Source organism: Rosa rugosa, chromosome 6 (genome assembly GCF_958449725.1).
Source record: "Rosa rugosa chromosome 6, drRosRugo1.1, whole genome shotgun sequence".
NCBI classification, from domain to species: domain Eukaryota; kingdom Viridiplantae; phylum Streptophyta; class Magnoliopsida; order Rosales; family Rosaceae; genus Rosa; species Rosa rugosa.
In genome coordinates this window covers 28532020-28555284 of record NC_084825.1, presented here as the reverse complement: position 1 = coordinate 28555284, position 23265 = coordinate 28532020, and the positions used below count along the sequence as shown (strand labels likewise).

At 38.8% G+C, this 23265-nt stretch overlaps 1 protein-coding gene and 1 long non-coding RNA gene across 24 annotated transcripts in view; one reads left to right on the top strand and one right to left on the bottom strand.

Moving 5' to 3' along the window:
• Positions 1–18682, bottom strand: part of LOC133715082 (type III polyketide synthase A-like) — a 29437-nt gene extending 10755 nt beyond the window's left edge. For 16 of the 23 annotated variants that reach the window (XM_062141405.1, XM_062141404.1, XM_062141416.1 and 13 more), the window contains exon 1: positions 117–682. In XM_062141405.1, the coding sequence (XP_061997389.1) occupies positions 117–577 (461 nt within the window). In that variant the 5' untranslated portion in view covers positions 578–682. Of the gene's footprint in view, positions 1–116; positions 683–16121; positions 16293–16603; positions 16902–17032; positions 17091–17599; positions 17688–17785; positions 17879–18021 lie in introns of those variants that run through there. The other 7 variants (XM_062141419.1, XM_062141420.1, XM_062141423.1 and 4 more) reach the window with 5 other exon arrangements.
• On the top strand, positions 1243–4220 carry LOC133717229 (uncharacterized). Its single transcript, XR_009849474.1, has 3 exons — positions 1243–1793; positions 3839–3882; positions 3975–4220. It is a non-coding gene; the product is annotated as an uncharacterized LOC133717229 (long non-coding RNA).
• Positions 18683–23265: the final 4583 nt, after the last annotated feature.

Genomic DNA, 23265 nt, shown 5'->3' with positions numbered 1-23265 from the left:
CTATAAAATTGCAATCCAAACAAAAATGAATCATACAAGCTAGCCAGCTATGAGTCTTATCAATTTCAAAGAATTAGAACTACTGAAGGCCTTAATTATGATCTGAATTTACATACCCGTCTTGTAAATTCATTCCTGCTAGATCTGCAACTTGTTTAAGTGCTGCCCGCCATCCATTCAACTTCTCAGAGGATTGAGTTTTCTGGTGTTCAATAAATGCTTCTGCAACATTTCCAGTCTGCTTCCTCAGATGGGATGGATCAACGTGGTAGAAGACTGGTAAAACGAAATGATTGAAGGTCCTCCTGCGTTCAAGGATGATGACAAGCTCGTCGAGGCACCATTTGGAAGAGGCGTAGTCTTCCGAGAACACGATGACAGAGCTTCGTGACTCTCGAATGGCTTTCTCAAGCTCTTCCTTGATGTTCTCCCCTCTTGGAAGTTTATCGTCATCCAGAAAAGTTCGAAATCGGGCGTCGAGAAGGGTTTTGTGGAGGTGATCAGTGAAGTTCTTTCGGGTGTCTTCACCTCGGAAGCTCAAGAAAACGTCATAAGTAAATCCGGAAGGAGAACCCATGGATGAACCAACAAAACTCTGCTGAGGGAAATCTCAAATATTTTGGTGGTTTCTCAGTTGACTGGGAATTGGGTTCCAAATTCATTCCTTTCTTTCTCTTTTACTCTCTGCTTTTGCTTGTAGTGGGATGTCCCTTTCGGCCTTTCCTTTTCTTTTCCTCTCACTTTCCAGTCCAACTAATAACGCGTTTGCGGCTGGAAAGCTCTAACTGCTTATTTTCTAGGAATGTCATTGACTCTTTTCTTTACCCCACATTTCGGTTCAGGCTTTTTCAAATTTCGTTTTATTTCACAAATTGTTGAATGGGTTGCCCCGACTGATGGAATAATTAGTTTGCCAAAAGAGATAAAGTAATGGAAAGATTAACTTATAAGCAGTAGAAATTTACCAATAAAAAGCCAACATTGCAATGGAAATTTCCCTGCAATTGTGCACACATTTTCTGCAATCTGACCAGACCAAAAATAGAACAACTTGATGTAACGTAAAATATCGAAATAAAGAAGCCGTAAAGTTTAAGAATCATTTCTTGAAATTTGGAATATGTTGCCACTTGCCACTAATTCAACCAGTAGGAAGTAGAGACTAAACTTCAACAGTAAACATTGCATATAAGAAAACATGCCATTTACATCACCTCATAAACCAATTCCTTCACAATTGCATTAATGAAACATTCTGAAACTCTTATATGATCACTACATCAATATAATAGCAAATGAAATCAAGTGATTCTTGTTGATACATCATTAATAAAGCCATATAAATAGAAAACAAATAGCAAGTTAGCAGAAGGAAACAAATTTACTATATATAAAACGTTGGTTAACTGTTCATAAGCCGTTTCACTGTTCATAAGCCGTTACTGTTCATAGCCGAGCCATGTTCATTCGGGTTACTGTTCGTTCATGGGTAAAAAACCATTTTTACCCTCATTTGAAATTTTGTTACGAATCTGCCACTGACCAATTTTTTCCTCTGTCTTCCTCCCTTCTCCCTCCCAGAGGACCCGGACCGAGTTTTTCTCTCTTCCTCCTAAACCAAACAGCTGATTTGACCGTGGAAGATGCAGCCAAGGCTTCAGCTTCGGAAGATCAGACGGAGTCGAACCCTAAATCAATGCAAGACGAGAACGCCAATCATGAAATAGTATAGAAGTCTGGGTTTCAGTGGAAGTGTCGATCCTTCAGTGATATCCATCGTGTCTGCACATACAGTATGTCTTTTTAAGTCTTTTGTTGAAGTAGATTAAGATTTTTCGTGTTGATGTTTGTGCAATAGGTGTAAAGGTTTCATCTTTGGAGCCTTTGGAGTTTTTCTGTGTGGTTTTGGAACGTTGGGTGGTTCGTTCTTGGAAAATAAGTTGAAGAATGCGAAAGGAAATCTTGGGTTTGTGGGGAAGTTCAGAACTATGAATTGGCTTGGAATTGATTTGCTTATGAAGTGAAAATGACAGGGGTTTGTTGTTGAAAGTTCTGTTTTGTATTCACATGCAGTAGTTCATGTTAATGAATAGTTGTAAAGGTTTGGTTTTTGGTGTTAACAGAGTGAAACCCAGACTTCTATTTAGAATGAAATCAAAACATAAAAGAAGATCGGGACATTAACGGAAAAAAAATTGGTAAAAGAGAAAAAGGGAGAAAATGTTTCTATTGATATTGAAAGGCTTGAAGAGAATTAAAGAACTTACCGGCTATTTGTGGTGTCGAACTTTTTTTGCCTTAGAAATGGGGATAGTAAGCCTATTACATATTCCATTTTGTTGTTTCTCTGCTACGTAGGGATAAATAATAAGGGGGGCATAGGAAATTGAAAATTATGGTCTAGGCCATTACATATTCCATTTTGTTGTTTCTCTGCTACGTAGGGATAAATAATAATTAGTGAGGGAGACCAGCTCTTTTTATCGAGGAGGTATTGTTTTGAAGACATTTAGGGGATTTTTGAAGTCCTGTCATTAAATAATTAGCTGTATTGAGGTGTGGATACACCGGTTTCTTGATGGGGTCAATAGTTCTCTTCCATTAGAGCTAATAAAACTTTTTTCCTTTCCAGATTTTGATGTTTGCATATGTTTTATATTTGATATTTTAACTGCCGAAAACAATACATGAAAAGAGAGTTGAAGGTAATTGTCTAATTATTATTTAATTGTTGATTAGTTTATTGAATTTTTTTTTTTTTTTTTTAATTAAAGAGAGAGGAGAGGGGGGAGGGAGACAACAGAGAGTTAAGCAGAAGGGAGGCAGTATAGATAATAAAGTTTTCAAATGACACTTAAAACAATCTTAGATAGTTTTAAGTTTTTGCTCAACACTCCAAATTGTCTTATTTATATCATTTCCCTCGCTGGCTTTTTCAGAGAATTGCAATTGTATTTTCTTCTCAAGTACATGAGCTATGTTTAAGAACCTTTCTTGAGGGATATGTTCTCCTTTACTAAGGATCTTGCCGTGGCATGCTAGAAGAGGCTTTCCATCTAGGGAGAATTATCTAACTTCTATCATTCATTTCTTGCCCCAGTTAGAAAAATTTGGGTAGATTTTGGAGAGAGATGTGTGTATGGAGTTTTCCTTTATCAGTAAGATAAGTCATGGTACTTTTGGGTTCATTTGCTGATGCTTAAGGTTATTGTTAAATATTAACTAGCAGAAACTAAGAGAGGTGTAGTTCTGATTTCAAATGGTGTTCAATGGGAACCTTATCTTGGTTATTTAGCAAAAGAGACAGCTGATCCAACCTTTAAGAGTGTTGAGCTTCCATGCAATATGCGAGAGCTTTCAATGTTGTTTCTGCTTTTGATATTGGACAAGTGAAGGCTTACCTTTCTTTTTATCGTAGTCATATGGATATCTTTAAAAGTTTTCTTTGTACCTCTGTGTTAGAGTTCTACCATTTATTTGTTCAATACATAAGTTTTCTACCAGAAAAAAAGAAAAAAAAAAAGAAAAAAAAAGGAGGAAAGGTAAAATGTTTAGGCACTGTTCCTCCAGGACCGTTTTGGAATTAGCAGTAGTCAGCCTTTTCTTATTAGTTCCTTATACTGCTGATTTTTAATTATGAGAATGATTTAACAAAAGATTTGCTAATTTTGTTAACTGATTTCAATTATGAGAATGATTTAACAAAAGATTTGCTAATTTTGTTAACTGATTTCAATTATGAGAATGATTTAACAAAAGATTTGCTAATTTTGTTAACTGAAAAAGACTTTACATATGTTTTATATTTGATTCGCATATGTACTGTATGCATTTGCAGCTATACTCAAAACACTGAATCAGTTTTTGTCATCAGAAAACTCGGTTTTTTCTCACTTTTTTGATACGTATACAAACTAACCATCATATGTTGCTTACTTTGAAACTTACTCAAACTTTCAATCACACTATTTCAGAGAGATTTTGGCTTAGCTTTCCAGGTTGGTGTATCGACATGGTGTCTATGCTCAACCTTTGGGGATTATATTACAATTATCACCAGTTTTATCCAGCAGTCAAGTTTAGTTGAATTTTCTACTGTATCCATGTTCAAGCCTTTGGGGATTGTAGTTACAGTTACCATTGGTTTTGCATTGAAACCTACTATTGCTCTTTGACTCAGAAAATCCAGAAATAAAGCACGGGCTATCTAGCTTCATTTAGGGTTTAACTACCAAAAGATAATTGTTGTTTATGTACTCTACTATAAACTGAAAACACATATTGATAATAAAAATATCCGCAGCAAAGCGCGGGCTATCTATCTAGTAAAACATAACTGCCGGTTGGTGTATTTATAAGTATGCTCCTTGGAAGTTGAAGCCTTTGACAGTAAGCCCCATCCTCGCCGATTAGGCGACCACACTGGACTATTGTTTTTCAGAGTTATGTAAGAGGAAATGATCTTTCTCTGGCATCCCAAAGTGGCCTAGAATCAGGAGAATTTTTCCTTGCTGAGATGCTGCATAAAAAGAAAAAAACAAAATCCGAGGGTTGACTTTACTTATTTACAGAGCATTTGTATTATTCCAGGAGTATGTTGATTCACAAGTGACTACCTATATCCATTGAAACAAATTAGTAGGAGATATGCAACTGATGACTGACATGGAAACTGGAAAGGATCTTACAGGTCCAAAGTGAAGGTGCCAACCCTTCAGGCCATTCTTCAACTTCAAATTATATGCAGAATAACTTCAAGAAATGAAAGTACGTACCTTCAGTTGCAGCTGGCAGCATTGCATAACAACCAGAGAAGCTTTGATCAGAAGAGAATCCAGTTCCAGAAGTTGGCCCATGAAAATGGAAAGGAGAAATTCTAGTAACCACATTGTTTATCTGTAGATAAACATTAGGAACTGAGCATGCTGATCAAGTTACAAGATACTAATCCAATAGCTCTTAAATAATGGTATTAAACATCAAATTGTTTGTAGAAATGCTCTAAAATAAATAAATAAAATTCCCTGTTGACTAATAATGGGACCTTGCTTAGCTCGAGTACAAACATATACAGACTCAATATGTGGATAACAATGGCAACGGAGCACTAGATTTTGGGGAAAACCACTAGAGAGGGAATTAAATGATTATGATCTAGCATATTATATCCTGGGCCAATCTTCCCCATTTTCACTTTGGCACCATTGTAATTGCCAAAGCAACCCAATTATTGACGAGAGAGAGAAAAAAAAAGAAAAAAACAAGGAGAAAAAAAGAGATATGGTGTTCATCTACCCCAAGCAGTATACTCTCGATCAGTAGTCACTACAAACTGGGACCTTCCTTTCTGCTATTTCCTAGTGTCTGGCCCTGCAAAGTTGTATAAAAATTGCAGCCTAAGGGAAAGACCAATTGGAACTAGAATACCATTATTTATTTATCTATTTTTAAGACCACGTATAATTTTCTTTGACAGGAATTAATCAGCACTGAATACATACTTTTAACAAAACTTAACAATTGACTGATATGGAAGGGAAAGGATCTTACAGGTCTGTAAGGGCAGTTCTCATCATTCAAGGTGCATCACTGTTTGGTGGTGTGTTATCTTTTGCCACAGGGAACAATTTTTGATGATTAATGTAACGCTCCTGATATAATAGAGAACAGCCACAACCTTTGAGAGTTAATTCTTCATTTTCAGATTCAATGCAGAAGTACTACAAAAGTATGGAAGCAAAGAACAGCAAGTAAAAGTACCGTCAGTTGCAGCACCGCCACTGGCCACTATACTTTTTATTGCTAGTTTACACCAGTAGGAAATCGGAGAGCGAAGTAAATGTTCGCTTAAACAGGTTATGAGCACAAGGTAATATATCATGAAGAGCATGCAAAACAAATACCCTTGCTGCTGCTGGTACCTTAAGCCCCCAAATATACTTCCAGACTGGATAATCCTGCAAGTGTGAACAACCCTCACAACCTTCAGTCATTTCCTTGCTATCCTGTGCCAATCCATAACCACTTTTAACAGTATAAAGACCACTCTTAGTATAATGCCAATAACTAGAGTCTGAACAGGGTTCAAAGGCAAAGGAATAGAGAAAATGGCCTCCACATCAAAATCAATTGACTTAGAAGAGGGAAAACTAAAGGCACGTTGAGATGGTTTCCCACAAAGTATGCAAATAAAAAATTTTCGAAAAATAAAAAATTGAAGGCACATTGTGATGGTTTCACTCATTGGAATCAAGATGAAAATTTAGAAATCCAATACAAAGCTCAACTGTTCCAACCACAAAGTAGAATGGATTGCAGAATACCTGAGAGAGAAATTGATAATTACGTTTACTCAAACTTGGACATCAACTCAGCTCCTATCATTAACTGATGTCTATGTTGGTGGTGTGAGCAATCTTAACCTTCCCCTTTGTCTCTGTGGGCATATATGTCGCTTTTTAGGGCTGAGGAGGTCCACAAGTTGAAAGCCTCCAAACATTTGGTTACTGAGATGCTGCGTGTTGGAAACAGAGAACAAAGAGAATGCAGTAGCCATCTTTTTCCAAGTACAATTCAAGACCTAAGGATCAATTGGCATTACAATGTGGTTAGAAATCGATCAGTACAAAATTAACTATCAATAACATCAAAACGATTTTAGACTAATTTCCAACCTGCATCTCCATGATATGCAGCGTCCTAATGTTTTAAAAGTTGTGATCATAATATTTTCATATTATATATATGGGTGTAAGAAACCTACGAGATCACTCAAGAAGGGGGTAGCTGCTGCACATGCTTGCTTGTAATTGAACAAACTGGCAAGAATAATATGCTTTTACCAATAGCAAGTGTGCCATTTGAAAGACCACTACATATAGTGGAACACTGGAACTTGAGTTTAATCACACCGTATTGATCTAATGTCAGTATTTGAAGGCAAGGACGAGCAATTGGGACATTGCTAGTCGAGGCTCAGACTTTTAATGGATGAAATATATCTCTTAACATAATCCTGTCAGTGGCTGAAAACAATGTAAAAGTGAGTGTTTTTTTTTTTTTTTTTTGGGAATATGAAAGCACTCTTTTGGTCTACAAAGGTTTGAAAAGAAGAGTGCCATCCATGGTACATACCAACCTTTTTAGGTGTTTTCCTGATTCAAAACTCAAATCATCAGCAGGGAATAGTTAGAACCGTGGAATCAACTATGGGATCTGGCCATGTGTTGTCTGTTGCCATGGTCACCAAGTTTGTTTGCTGATTACTGTAATTCTACTGGTATAATAGAGGAGCAATAACATTTAGAGGTAATTAGTTCTCCATTTTCATATACTAAAAATGTATGGAAGCAAAGCACCACAAGGTGTTAGAACTACACTAGTCTAATGCTGTAAATCTATCTCAGTAAGAGCACATGTAAATAATGTTATATACGTAAACTTTATTTAGGATTGCAATAGTAAACGCATAGTATATTAGGATTGCAGAAACATATCTATCCTAATATATGGATGAAATATTTAGGAGTGATATACTGGTCGCATCCTAATATAGGACTGAAACTTCATATCTCTCCTGATATCTGCAATGTATATAAACTGTACAGTATGTAAAGGAGTCTTACACGATGCACTTGAACCATTCATCTTAGTCTTCTCCTGATTCCACCTCCAGTATTCTCTTAGTATGATGGGACTAATTTATGAGAACAGATTGTGTATCAGAAGGGACCAAAACGTTATATATAGCAATGTAATAACAGTTTCTTCCATCAAGAAACTGCCATCACCCTTTAACTGCTATTTCAAATATATAACTTCTTGCAACTGTCCTAATTTGATTTTAAATCAATCCAAACAGATTAGGATAAGTACTTAAACTTATTTTAAATACAAACTCTAACAAATACGTTTACTTAAGTGTATATGCTGTACATACAAGGTTTCTATGTAATGTCTTGTTCATCAGGTTTTCTAACAATCTCCCACTGAACTTGACATTGCTTAGAAATTGATATGTGCATATACATGTATCAGTTAGCTAAAGTGTGCACATTCAGTTTGTATTCCCTGTCTGTTCCAAATTCTGTCAATCATGTTTGTTGTAAAGAATCATAGAACAACACAACGAATCAGAGAAAACATTAGTGTTCCATGATCACATTGCAGCAACCAAAATCACATGAATCATCCTTATTACAGTTGCACTGTAATCAAGCTTAAATCATCATACCATATATGATATAAGCATGCATAATGTCCTACCAAAATTTCTAATCATATAGAACTGAAGCAAATTATATTTCACTAGCCGAATATCATGAATTTGCATATTTGCTGTTTATAAACAACAATCTGAAATTGTACAACTTAATCATGCAAATACATAATGAAGTGAAAACTCAAGAATGTAATAATACTTAACTGATCATTATTTGAAAATCCATAAATAATAATACACAGCAACGAGTGAGATACCATCAGACTTCATCAGGATTGAAACTGTCCAACACTCCCATATTTTTGGTGTGTCTAATAAAATCAGAAACTGCCAAGGCTTTTGTCAAAGGATCAACCAATTGATCTTTAGTTCCAATCTTCACTACCTCTATCTCCTCATCTCTGACACTTTCTCTCACTGCAAAGTATTTCACATCAATGTTCTTAGAACCTAAAGACCTTTTATTATTCTTTGAAAAGAATACTGCAGATGCATTATCACAGTAGATTGTTATAGGCCTTGACACAGATTCTACAATCTTTAAGTGAGCAATGAAATTCTTCAACCATAGTGCATGCCCAGTAGCTTCAAAGATGGCTATATATTCAGCCTGAAAGGTTGAAGTTGCTGTCAGAGTTTGTTTAGCTGTTTTCCATGAAATTGCTCCTCCTGCCATAACAAATATATAACCTGATGTCGATTTCAAGTCATCTGAATCTGACTTGTACGATGCATCAGTATAAGCTTCCACTTCAAGTTCTTGATCTTCAATTCTTCTGTAAACCAACATGTGACTTTTGGTTTTCTTCAAATACCTCAATACTTTCTTACCAGCCACCCAATGTGCATGACCTGCACTTGACTGATATCTTGATAACATATTCACAGCAAAGGATATATCTGGCCTTGTACACACTTGAGCATACATCAAACTCCCAACCAATCTAGCATATGGCATGTTCTGCATATTCTTCCTCTCTAATGCATTCTTAGGACATTGGCCTTTATGCAACTTGTCTCCTTTTGACATTGGTGACTCCCCTAAATTACAATTCTGCATCCCAAATCTCTGAAGTATTTTAGCAACATAATTCTTTTGAGACAAGCCTAAGGCATACTGTTTTCTATCTCTTGTTATCTCAATCCCAAGAACATAATGAGCCTCTCCCATATCCTTCATATCAAACTGATTTAAAAGAAAACCCTTTGTTTCTTTTAATAGGCAAACACTACTACTAGCAAGCAAGATATCATCAACATACAAAATCAACAATATAAAGTCACTCCCACTGGTCTTCAAGTAAATGCACTCATCCAGTTTATTTTCCAGAAAACCAAATTGAGTGATTACTTTGTCAAACTTCAAGTACCATTGTCTTGAAGCCTGTTTAAGACCATATATTGACTTTCTAAGTTTGCATACCTTGCTGTCATCTTCTACAAAACCCTCAGGTTGCAGCATGTATATTTCTTCATATAGATCACCATTCAAAAATGCAGTCTTCACATCCATCTGATGTAGTTCCAGATCATAATGTGCTACAAGAGCCATGATGACTCTAAATGCATCTTTTGTTGAGACCGGAGAGAAAGTCTCATTGTAGTCTATGCCTTCCTTTTGATTATACCCTTTTGCAACTAGTCTGGCCTTATACCTCTCAATATTCCCATCTGCATTTCTTTTAGTTTTAAAAACCCACTTACAACCAATGGGCTTAAAATCATGAGGCTTGTCCACTAAGATCCACACTCCATTCTGCGACATGCTTTGCAACTCATCTTCCATTGCTGATTTCCACTTCTCACTATTTGAGGATTGCATGGCCTCCTCAACTGAAATTGGATCACCTTCATCTCCCAAATCAGTTTCCTCAATAGTCAAATATAATTTGTATACATCTGGTATGGCAGATTTCTTTTCTCTTGCAGATCTTCTCAAGGTTACAGGCTGTGATGCTTCTGCAATTTCTGTGGTCTGCATTGCAACTCTGCATTCAACTTGCTCATTATGTTGTGTTGGCATTGTATCATCTGCAATTGGCTCACTTGGTTCACCTGTGATAGTGTTGACATGATCCACAACATCTGCACTTGCTTGTTGTGTTACATTTTCACCCTCTGCACTTGCTGGAACAAGATTCAACGACACTGAGTTGTCTAGGACTGAAGTATTACTACAGTCCTGATCTAGGACTATTGTATTGCTGTGATCCTGATCTAGGATTGATGTATTGCTGCAGTCCTGATCTAGGATGCGAATGTTACTGCAATCCTGATAGACAAACCATTTCTCCATGTCGTCTTCTGCCTGTGATGAACTTTTATCCATATCTAAATCATTCCTTGCACTGTTATCAAACACCTCATCATAGAATGCAGCTCTGTGAGATTCCATTATTCTTGTTCCCTTTCCAGGACAATAGAACTTGTATCCTTTAGACTTCTCAGAATAGCCAATGAAAACTGCACTGACTGATTGAGAATCCAACTTTCCATCTGTATTGCTGTGAATTCTAGCCTCTGCTTTACATCCCCACACATGAAAATGATTCAGACTGGGTTTATATCCACACCACAACTCAAATGGAATTTTGTGAACTGCTTTGGTTGGAACTCTGTTACAAATATAATTTGCAGTCTTTAAGGCTTCTCCCCACAGAAATTTTGGAAGTCCAGACCTGAGTATCATGCATCTAACCATGCTCATGAGAGTTCTATTTCTTCTTTCTGAAACTCCATTTTGTTGAGGATTGTATGGAGTTGTATACTGAGCAACTATCCCACATTCTTGCAAAAATAAAGCAAACGGGCCTTTATGTTGCCCTTGTTCTGTATACCTTCCAAAATACTCACCACCTCTGTCAGACCTGACAACTTTGATAACCCTGCCTGTTTGTTTCTCAACCTCAGTTTTATAAATCTTGAAGGTTTCCAAAGCTTGTGATTTTTCAGAAATAAGGTAAACATAACAAAACCTAGAAAAATCATCTATGAAAGTTATAAAATAACAATTTCCACAGATTGTGTTAACAGGAAAAGGACCACAGACATCAGTATGGACTAAATCAAGCAAATTTTCACTCCTTTTTGAACCAAAACTCCTAGAATTAGTCAATTTACCCTTTAGACAATCTACACAGGTTCCAAAATCTTCAAAACTCAAGGCTGGTAAGATCCCTTGTTTAACAAGTTCTCTTAACCTTTCTTTAGAAATGTGGCCAAGTCTTTTATGCCACAAAAAGGATGAAGAATCACTGAATTTTCTTTTGGAACCAGACGCTTTATCTAAGAAGAAAATATTCTTGCTGTCATTTTTACCAGAAAACACAGTTTCACAATTGACAAGCCAATACCCATTTAAAATATTTGCTTCACCAAAACACACAGAGTCATAATAAAGCAACATTAATTTATTATCACTAGAGAAACTATAACCATTATTAGCAACAAATTGAGAACCTGATATGAGGTTTCTCTTTATACTAGGAATACAATACACATTATTTAGTTCTAATACATAATTATTCCTAAACAACAACTTGACAACTCCTATAGCCTTCACAGCTACTCTTTGACCATTTCCAGAACACACCCTTGTTTCATTCTTATTTGGGATTGTTATCCTTGATAATCCCTGTAAAGAATTCACAACATGAATGGGTGAGCCAGTGTCAAACCACCAAGAGTTATCATGAACAAAATCATTTGACTCAACACTAAAAATAGGTTTTGAAAGAAAAGCACCTCTTTTGGTTAGCCAAACTTTGAAACCCTCACAATCTTTCTTAAAGTGTCCAGGTTTCTTGCAGAAGAAACACTTCAGGCCACCTGCAGGTTTATTTTTAAACTTAATGTTGTCAGACCTCACAGTAGATGTTGAAGTACCAGTTGAAGTGCTTCCTTTGTAGTTGTTGTTGCCAAACCTCTTCTTCTTGAACTTTGAGTGGGACATGAGATTCACTGACACTTCTTTTCCCTTCTTTTTAATTTCATCCTCAACTTCCACACAAAGGGAAATCAGTTCATTCACACTCCACATTTCCTTTTGAGTTTTGTAAAGTGTTTTCAGTTGATCATACTCATCCGGTAGTGATTCCAGCAACAAATAAACAAGGAATGGATCTTCAATAGCCATGTTTAGTCCTCTGAGTTTTCCAGCAATGTCAGAACCCTTCAATATATATTCTCTAACACTCCCTTTTCCATTGAACTGCAACCTCATGAGAGATTTCATAAGCTTTCCAGTTTCTGCTTTGTTGGAAACCTTGTATTTTTCTGCAATGGAATTGAAGAACACTTTTGCAAACTCTGAGTCTGGAATACCTCCTATCACATTCTCAGTTATGCTCTTCTTGATCATGATCAGTGCCATCTTATTGTGCTTGTACCACTTCTCATATTTTTCTTTGCTTTCCTTGCTTGCAGTTGCGGGCAATGCTTCTGGTGGATCTTCTTTCAAAACATGATCATAGTCTAGAACTCCCAGATTCAATTCAATGTCACTCTTCCATTTCTTGAAATTTGAGCCATTCAGCAACTCAATCTGACTTATGCTCATTGGAAAGTGCATTGCTGTATATGAAATTGATCAGTCAAAATCTTCTAGTGTATCATGATACTAGAATAATCTGAATGTCCCAAAACAAATGAAATTCATATATGAATGTCATTTAACTGAAACTCTATGTATATGCAGACAAATGAAACTTTTCTATTTTCAAGACCTGACATCCTTTGTGGAGTACTCATCTCTAATAGTTTCTGAATGTTCATCTATCTAAAATATACAAGACTATGAAACCAAATGTTTGATGTAGATCTCTTTGGAAATCATACTCAAATTTAATTTTAAGTCTCATAATCTCATTCTGATGAAACTGAATACAATGTAATTGCTATATATTGGCCACTTTGACAGCACTTTATTATGCAACATATAATTGAATTCATACTAAATATTTCATCAGCATATTAGATCCTTTGGAATGTTCATTCATGGGACCACTTTGGCAGCACACAACATGATGAATTTCTCAATGAATCAAATATCATAACTTGAAACAAGCATATACATCAATCACTATTTATCAGACATGAATTATATATGTAGATAACTGTATGCGGATTACAACAAAATTCCCAGAAATCGTTTCAAAACAAATTTGTTGAAGTAGCAATAACATATAACTCATCTAAGCATAGATTGCTTTGATACCAATTGTTAGAACTACACTAGTCTAATGCTGTAAATCTATCTCAGTAAGAGCACATGTAAATAATGTTATATACGTAAACTTTATTTAGGATTGCAATAGTAAACGCATAGTATATTAGGATTGCAGAAACATATCTATCCTAATATATGGATGAAATATTTAGGAGTGATATACTGGTCGCATCCTAATATAGGACTGAAACTTCATATCTCTCCTGATATCTGCAATGTATATAAACTGTACAGTATGTAAAGGAGTCTTACACGATGCACTTGAACCATTCATCTTAGTCTTCTCCTGATTCCACCTCCAGTATTCTCTTAGTATGATGGGACTAATTTATGAGAACAGATTGTGTATCAGAAGGGACCAAAACGTTATATATAGCAATGTAATAACAGTTTCTTCCATCAAGAAACTGCCATCACCCTTTAACTGCTATTTCAAATATATAACTTCTTGCAACTGTCCTAATTTGATTTTAAATCAATCCAAACAGATTAGGATAAGTACTTAAACTTATTTTAAATACAAACTCTAACAAATACGTTTACTTAAGTGTATATGCTGTACATACAAGGTTTCTATGTAATGTCTTGTTCATCAGGTTTTCTAACACAAGGAAGTACTATTACCTTCAGTGGCAGCACTGCAACTGGGATTATCAGGACATCGCACATCATAATTCACCTTTCTCTTTCCATCTTTGACACAATGTAGCTAAGGCTCAGGATCGAATGGAACATAGAGATAAGCAATGACCTTTAGTAAAGACCATTTAATTCTTCAATTCCTTATCCTAAACAAAAGTAAAAACACCTTTAGTGGTAGTGCCACATTTAATTGTAAACTTGTAACATATACACTGGCAAAACAAAAAAGAATAACATTACTATCAGCCTGAAGCTGTGGTCAGAAGAGAATCCAGAAGTCACATGCAAAAAGAAAGTAGACTCGAGATTAGTAATGATATTAATGATTGAGTAAAATATAAATGTACACTCAATTGCACATTTTACTTTCTGGTTCCACATTGTGTGGTATACTATTTATAGTTTTTCAATGGGGAAATGGAAGACACACTACTATGGACTTCAGTTCAAACATTTTTGTAGAAATTCAATACACACCCTAGCAACCCAGTCAAGCTAAAGTCACGCTTTAGCAAGATCTCAACATTTCCCGGTGATGTCGCTCTGCTCGATCTACAACATTGAGTATCGATTGTGTTAACAAGAAGAAACTTCAGCAAAGTCCTCACCACGAGGCAGAAAGAATCCCACGACGAGGTTGGTGCTCTCCTCGTCTACAATCGCTTGATAGAAGTCAGGTCAAGGGACACCCCCGACGACCGCACCCGAACGGTGCTGGCACGCCCGCGCAAGAAAAGAGACTGTTGACCAGCTGCAGCAAAATTGGAGCCAAACAGTTGCTGTTGAAGTTACCTTATGCTAGTTAGTTAACTTTTTTTTTTTATCAAATGAATAACTTCATTTATAAACATAGATTACAACGAGGATGGGAACAAGAGCTTCATGAATAGAAATACTCTGTCAACTCGGCCCTGACTCCAAACACAAACAAGGTTAACTCAACTGCAAGGCTTCCTTTGCAAGGTGATGTGCAACTTTATTGCAATCACGTCTCACAGATTGCCAATTACAAACACTAAAAAACTGAAATAACTGTTTAACTTCATCTAGAATATGTCCCTCCGAACTCAGATCATCACTTGTATCATGCAAAGCATTCAACACTGTCAGAGCATCCCCTTCCACCTCTAATTTATTAAAACCAACATGTAAAGCATACCTGACAACATGCAACAATGCTGATGACTCCACCGCTCTGGGAGATATATTACTAACCAGTGAAGCAGCCACAGCACCTTCTAACCTGCCCTGATGATCCAGGAAGACAGCCCCAATTCTGCTTACTCCGTTTTTCACATCGTAGCACCATGAAAATTCATTTTTAGATAGTCCTGTTATGGCAGTTTCCAAGTCACAACCTCTGGCTGCACTGACCCTCCAGGCAACTTCGTTTGTGGCTTCTGTGCAATAGCAGAGCGAAATTGCATCTGCCATTCCCCTGCAGCTTGAACAATACCTACAGATAGCAGACCGAAATTGCATCTGCCATTCCCCTTCAGCTAGCTAGTTAACTTGAGTTATAAGTTTTTGTGGTACTTAATATTTACTGCAACTTATGGATAACATCAAAAGCAGTAGACTTTTCAGAAAAGCACCTTAGTGCTAAAATCAATTATGATCTTGCACATCATGTGTTGGGCCAATCTCCCTCCCTCCCTCTCTCCAGTTTCACTCAGGCAGCATTGTATTTGCAAAGACCATCTCATTTATTATACAAGAAAAAGAAAGTGACATGGGTGTGTATGCAATCATCGGAGCCAAGTATCCTGTTATCCATAGAACTCTGGATCACTAGTCACTACAAACTGGGAACTTCCTTTTGCTCTTTCCAAGTCTGGCTCCCTAGAAGATGGATCTTTCATCAGTTAGCGCTCCTCCAAGGCATAGGAGTCCCACCAAAAAAGTTACCACTCCCCTGATATAATAGAGAAGAGCCACAAACTTTTGAGGTCATTAATTCTTCATTTTCAGATTCAGTCCTAAAATACTTCAAAAGTAATAAATTAAAGCACCAAAAGGAAGTAAAGATACCATTAGTAGAAGCATTGCTACCGGGACAATCAGGACAATGCAAATCTTGACAGTGTTGGGGATGAGAGCAGTCGTAATTAATTAATCTCTCTTTCACTCTCCGAGAAGGTGACTCTCCAGGAGTCCAATAGTACAGAGCCTCCAAAAATTATTTCCTTACTTATGCTCCATCTGAAGAAATAAGCAACAAAGAGAATACATTAGCCAGCTTTTTAATATATAATTCAGGGCCTAAGGATCAACGGGCATTACAATATGGTTAAGGAAACATAAATGACTACATCTCGATGTTATGTGAAACTTTAAACCGCATACGTTAATTTGATAGACTATAAGGATTGCAATAGCATTTATTGAATGGTTAGCTCTCCTGATTATGGACCCGAGCAAAAAAATTATAGGTTCTATTTCATCATACAGCATTACAGCTTTATAGAGTACTACACTGTTAAATAAGTAGAATTATACTGCAGAAGAAATACCTGACGGATTATTAGATGATTATGATAACTATGTCAAGATATCTCAACCGCGTCATTTCCATATTGATAAATGTCGGTGTCAGCAATCTTGGGACAATCTTCCCCTTGCTCTGTTACGACTTAGGAGACACTTCTTTACACTATGACTTAGGAGACACTTCTTCACACTGCAAATTGTTTGCAACAAAGTCTTTTTGGCAAGAACTGATTTCAAGTATTATGAGATGTTTTCACTTTTGACAGGTCTCATAACCAGTTACTGAGATAAGGGCCCAACAGCTACAAGTATTATGAGATGCTGCATGTAAAGAATGGAAAATAACAGGATACATGCATTAGCCATTCTTTCCAAAATGCAGGGCCTAAGCTACAAGCGTTAATAAGATCATTAATTCTTCAATTACATATCATATTCAAATGTAAACATACCTAGAGGCAGCACTGTGTATAGTTATAAACTTGTAACGTCTAGGAAGCTGATATCAGACTGGCACAAAATTACCAAAAACATCAGTACTAGCTTGACCCAGAAGCAAGACACTCCAACAGTTGAAGTAGACTGAAGATCAATATACATATTAATGATCAAGTAAACTTTATCTATATACTCAATTTACTACATAGTTCCACATTGTGCCTACAGCTTATAATCTGTCAATGAAAAAAATTGAAGACACACTAGCGAGGACTTGAACTCAAACATTTTTAGAAAATCAATACACACTCAATTCTTTGTTAATAAATATTTTATGATGCACAGATTTGTTTTAGTAGCTATTGAAGTTATGCTAAATTAGCTAGCTTGAGTTATAAGTTTTTGTGATACTTAATATATCTCGATTTATTATGTTTTGTTTGGCAGATCTTAATCAAGATGTGAAGATTGAATTGAAACAGCAACTTTAAAAGCTTTCTAGAAAGTCTTTGATGAAAGACCAAGTCGGCTCAACTAGAACGAACTGAATAGAGACCAGAAGAGTGCAAGTATTGACAGACCCAAAATTGGCTTTGTGATTTTCATTGTGCTTGGAAACAGTGTGAATGAGTGCAGGAGATAAAGAACAGTCCGCAAGCAGATGAGAAGCTGCGCAAAAATAGAAGCAGTAAATCAGGAATTGCCTACTAAACTGAAGAGGTGAGTAAACCGAATCAACTGAGAGAGAATTTGATAATTATGCTTACAACTCAGACATCAAGACATGGCAATATTGGTCCTGCGAGCAATCTTAACCTTGGCCTATCTCTCTGTCTTAACATATCAAGAAATTTTGCTCACTTTCCAAGAAACAGGGCAGAAATAAAACGCATTAATTTTCCAGCTTTTCAAGGTATCAATTGACAACAACATATATATTCTCTCTAGCATCTATAGACTGAATTGGGAAGGGCAAAGACCAGAATTGGGATGTGTGACATACCGTAGGAAATAGAAATGGTCTGTTTCTCCTTCATATGGCATGTCCTTGTCAAACCCATCGATCATGAGTTCAAGCAAGACCCTAGTAAGTGTGGAATCAACAATGAGTTCAAACAATATGCAAGCCCTCTGAGACATGGCCAAATTCATCAGAATGCAAACCCTCTGTCGTTGTCATATCGTTACCAAAACTCTATGCGCTTGATGTGAGCAATCTTGGGCCAATCTTCACCCATCTCTCTTTGGCACCGTTTCTCAAGCAAAGGACATCTCCAGATATGTAGATCAGAAAGAGAAGTGGGTAGTCCACTATCTGGCAAGCACCGGAGCGCAGGGTAATCCCAAAACTTCAAGCGTTGAAGAGAAGAGGGTAGTCCATTATCTGGCAAGCATCGGAGCGCAGGGCAATACGAAATCTCCAATTCTTGAAGAGAGTTGAGATGGCCAAACCACTTGGCGCCGTCGATGGTCTCACAATTCAGACGGAACATCTCGAGAGATGTGAGAGTGCTGGGAAACAGCTCCTCCGCAAACCAATCGAATTTTTCGCCGCTGACAAAATCAAGTTTCAATTTTTCAAGAGAGGTAAGTGTTCGGAGACCCTTGTTCAGATTCTGTATACTCTTTGCATTCACTTCCCCCACGATGGAAAGTGATTTTAACTTTGACGGGAATCCATCTTCCGGAAAACATTCGAATTCTGGGCAATCATATACCGACAAAGACTCAAGAGATGGGAGACTGTCTGACGCTAACACTACAAGAAAAGTAGTCTACCACAACATCATAATAACAACATGCTCTAAATGATCGTTGTTACTTATAGTATTCGACAAGGGGCAAAGAATGTGCGTTATAGTAAACCATTTAACACTATATGCGTCATTTGCACGTTGTTAATTTTGTTATCAACAACCTACTTTGCGTGTTGTTATCCGCAAGTTGTCAATTAACTTATCAACAAGTAGGCGTGCACGTTGTTGAAAATTTTTTAGAATGACAACATGTAACGAACGTTGTCAAAACTTTGAGATAAAAAAAAGATAATAGAAAATTATGAGGGGATGGAGTTGTCCGTTTTATCCTAAATTTTAGGAGAAATTTGAAATTTCATTGACCTAACTTCTACAAACTCACTAAACGCCCTCAAAGCAGTTCTTCATTCTCAGTTTTCAATTTCAAATTCTCTCAAGGTATCAAAATCAAAAGCTCAGATATCTCAGTTTCAACTCAAACACTCACTCACTTGCTGCATCTCTCAGATCAGCCCGCTTCTCTCTCTTTGATTCCCAAGAAGATCAGCTCGCTTTTCTCTGCGCATTATTCCCTTTAATTCCTGCAATGCTTCTCCAATTCTGATTGCAGGTGTTTGGACCCAAAATGAACATTTTGGCCTGACAAGGCGTGTCTTGGAGAGATTGAGCCAATGTCAGTGGCTCAAGCTATATATTGTCGACAAGCTCGAAATATATATTTAGAGGCTAAATAAAGCCTACTATGGAAGTATGACAAGTCAACTTTAGCATATTTTCCTACTTCGGCTAGAAAAAACCGAGCTAGACAAGGAAGGAGGGGTGGCAGACTTACCAAATGAAATCGAAATGTGCTGAAACTTTCCAGATCCATTCTAGACAGCCCAAGGATCATTTCTTATGAAGAGTGCAAGAGTTTTTTTTGAGTGGAAGGCCTTCAAACAATCAGCCCAATTTTCTACAGAAGCAAAACTGGAAAACTGGACCTGTAAGAGTTCCAGCAGCATTTTCGGCCCAACCACATGGAATAAAAATCTGAAATTTTACCAGGGTGATCTACACTCATAATGGAACATTTTTTATGAAGAGGTCATAGTGAAATTAGGAATGCTTGTTGGAGAAATAATTGAAGGAATAAAGGGGCAGAAACTGACCTAAAACCAGCTCAATATTCACATGTTCATGTTTCCTACCCACATGAAGAAAGCTAGATGCTTTTCTTCTTTTCCTTGGATATATTTTTCAAGACAATCTCTTTAATAGATCATCATCACTTCCATGTTTCTACACCTTCATGCCTTGCTTTCATTTCATCATTTCTCTATCTTTTCCATATTTTACAAATCACTTTCATATTCCACTTTCATTATTTTTCTTCCACTCATCATTTCACTCTTCTTTTTCTTCCCTATATAAACACCTTCTCTTCTCATTCTAAAGCACACATTCACAACACAACAACAACATCTCTAAGATGATCTAAGTTCTCTCTAGAGCAAACCTCTCTAAGAGCAACTCCTCTCCTTCTCTTTCTCTTAGCGGTGATCACACTCCTAGTCCTAGTCTTCTCAGAAGCCGACCTTCAGTGCCACCAAACCCTCTGTCAACGTGCTTCGGTCCTAGTCTCCTCGGGAGCCGACGGTAGTGCCACGACCACAACGGTTACAGAACCAGCCAAGCAAGGGTAACGCCCTAGCAACCCAGCCAAGCTAAAGTCACGCTTTAGCAAGATCTCAACATTTCCCGGTGATGTCGCTCTGCTCGATCTACAATATTGAGTATCGATTGTGTTAACAAGAAGCTCAGCAAAAGTCCTCGCCACGAGGCAGAAAGAATCCCACGACGAGGTTGGTGCTCTCCTCGTCCACAATTGCTTGAAAAGAAGTCAGGTCAAGGGACATCCCCGACGACCGCACCCGAACGGTGCTGGCACGCCCGCGCAGAAAAGAGACTGTTGACCAGCTGCAGCAAAATTGGAGCCAAACATTTTGGCACGCCCAGTGGGACAAGACATTCAACCACCGGCCTTCAAAACAAACATTTTGGCACACCCGGTGGGACTAAACTATAGTCTTTATGTATTCACCATCATTGGTATGCCAGAGGAAAATCTTTACCAAAAGAAATTCCTGAAATCATGCCTGTCTTCATACGCATACCTATCCCGGAGAATGCGAGCATAGAGGAGCGACTTGCTATCTTGCAACAGAACAATGCTTCGTATTATGCGAATTTGAAAAAGGTCCTGGCAGCGCAGCAGAAGAGGATGGATGAACTTTTCCAATCAGCCCAACAAGAGTCGTGGCAGACCTGGGAGCAGCTGGCCGACGTGACCGAACTAGCCCAAGAAAACCATCAGTAGTCGATGAATGTCGTTGCGACCCAGCATAAACAAACCTCATTGGAGTTCGCGACCTTGCACAAAGAAGGTTCCAGCTTGGCTACTCAAGTCAGTTCGCATCAAGACAAATTGGAACATCAAGAAGCTGCTCGCGAAGAGGTCATTTCTGAGACTAACTTGCCTATTGTACCTACATGCACGTTGCAAAGCATAATTAGCTATAATCAGACACACTCATCGTACCGCCAGGGGTACCAACTACCGTCAAAGGAGTAACCCACAGATAGGCAGCCAGGCGGGCCACGGCCTGAGCACAAGAGTTCCCCAGGATCACCGCTGACGCGCCGCCACGCACTCTGCCAGGGCGGCATCAGAAGCTACTGAAACTGGGAACTGAGGCATATCAGTCCCACATCGAAAACAAGGAGAAGATCAAACCTCTCCTCACCTATAAAAGGTCCTCTCTTCTCCCTTCATTATTTACGCATTAACTCTCATTTATTACTGTGCTGCCTATATATCAACTGACTTAGGCATCGGAGAAGTGAAGACCGCCCAACGCGGTCTCCCTCTGACGCCCTGTCTTTCACTTGGCAGCTAGCAGGAATTACCAAGTATACAGAGTAGCGGTCCGCCCGCCGGACCCGCGTTAAACGGAGGTTTGGCTACCGCCAGACTTTGAGCATTAACATTGGCGCCGTCTGTGGGAACCCTTGAACAAGAGGTCATCCCATCACAACTACCATGATTAGCGGTAGCGGGGGAAACGCTGATGAGCAGGCAGACCAATCCGCCATCCCCCAACCATCCAATCCAGCGGTAGGTGTTAACCACGCACTATTCAACACCCCAACCAACCCCGGCGGTGAGACTGATCCAGGCAGCAGCCGCCCACCAGGCCAGGACCTCGCCGCCATGTACGAGTTGGCACTGGCAGACCTTCACAAGGCAAACAGAGAACGTGAAGAGGAGCGCAGAGAGAAGACCGAGGCCCAAAAGCAGGTGGCTGCGCTAATGTCACATTTTGATGACCTGAAAAGGACGTTAGAAAGAACCGCCAACCCGGTACAGAGCGAGCATTTGCATAGTACTAGGCGTAGTCATCCCAACGCTGGTACATTGGGACCGGAACCGGTTGTACAGATGCAGGTCCCGCTGGACCCCCCTGAACTACTAGGGATGGGACCACCGCCCATTCCCCAACTCATGTTGGAGCAGGAAGCAGAGTCGGTACCACGCACCAACCGCTCGGAAATTAGGGCAAGAACTGAGGGTGGTCTGCCTGCGCCAAGGCATAGGCAGACCCAGCGGAGTACATATGCCGGACCCGCTGGCGACGCAACAGCCCAAATTCTGGAGAGGATGCAGCAGTTGGAACAAAGGCTGGTCCGGGCGGAGTCGGGCGCCGCGCCGTCAACTCAAAGTCCACTTTTCACGTCCAGACCGGGACCTTTCACCGCTGAAATCCTACAAGCTATCAGGCCTGCGTACGCAAAAACTCCAAAGATGTCGCACTACAGCGGTGCAACCGACCCCTTCGTCCACATGGATACCTTCAAGAAGGTCACCAACAATAAGGGATTTGACGACCCCACTCTGTGCCACTTGTTCAGCGAAACATTGGACGGAGAGGCAATGAATTGGTTCTTCGAATGTCCGCCAGGATCCATCGACTCATTCAACGCACTGTCACATACCTTCCTCTCCCGGTTCATCTTACTGTCCGCCGGACATCATAACACGAGTCAGCTGTTCAGCGTCAAGCAGGGAGAGAGTGAGTCACTCAAGGCATTCGTCACAAGGTGGCGAGCGGCGGCATCTCAGTGCCGCGATCTGGACAAATCGATGGCATCGGCGGCCTTCAAGCAAGGACTCCTCAAGGGACCATTCCTCTATCACCTCAACTACAATCATCCAAATGCGGCATATGACCATATCATGAGTGAGGCGGTCATTCACGCCCAGGCGGAATTCATTACATATGGAGAAGTCCCACCGCCACCGGCAACGCCAGCAAAGGCAACACAGCCCACCTCCAGTCAGCATGAGACCGTTAACAAAGCACCCGCCGCATCACCAACTGACAAGAAGAGGGAATGGCCACAGGGCACTACCAGAACAAGCGGCAGAAGGATCAATACCACAAGGGCAA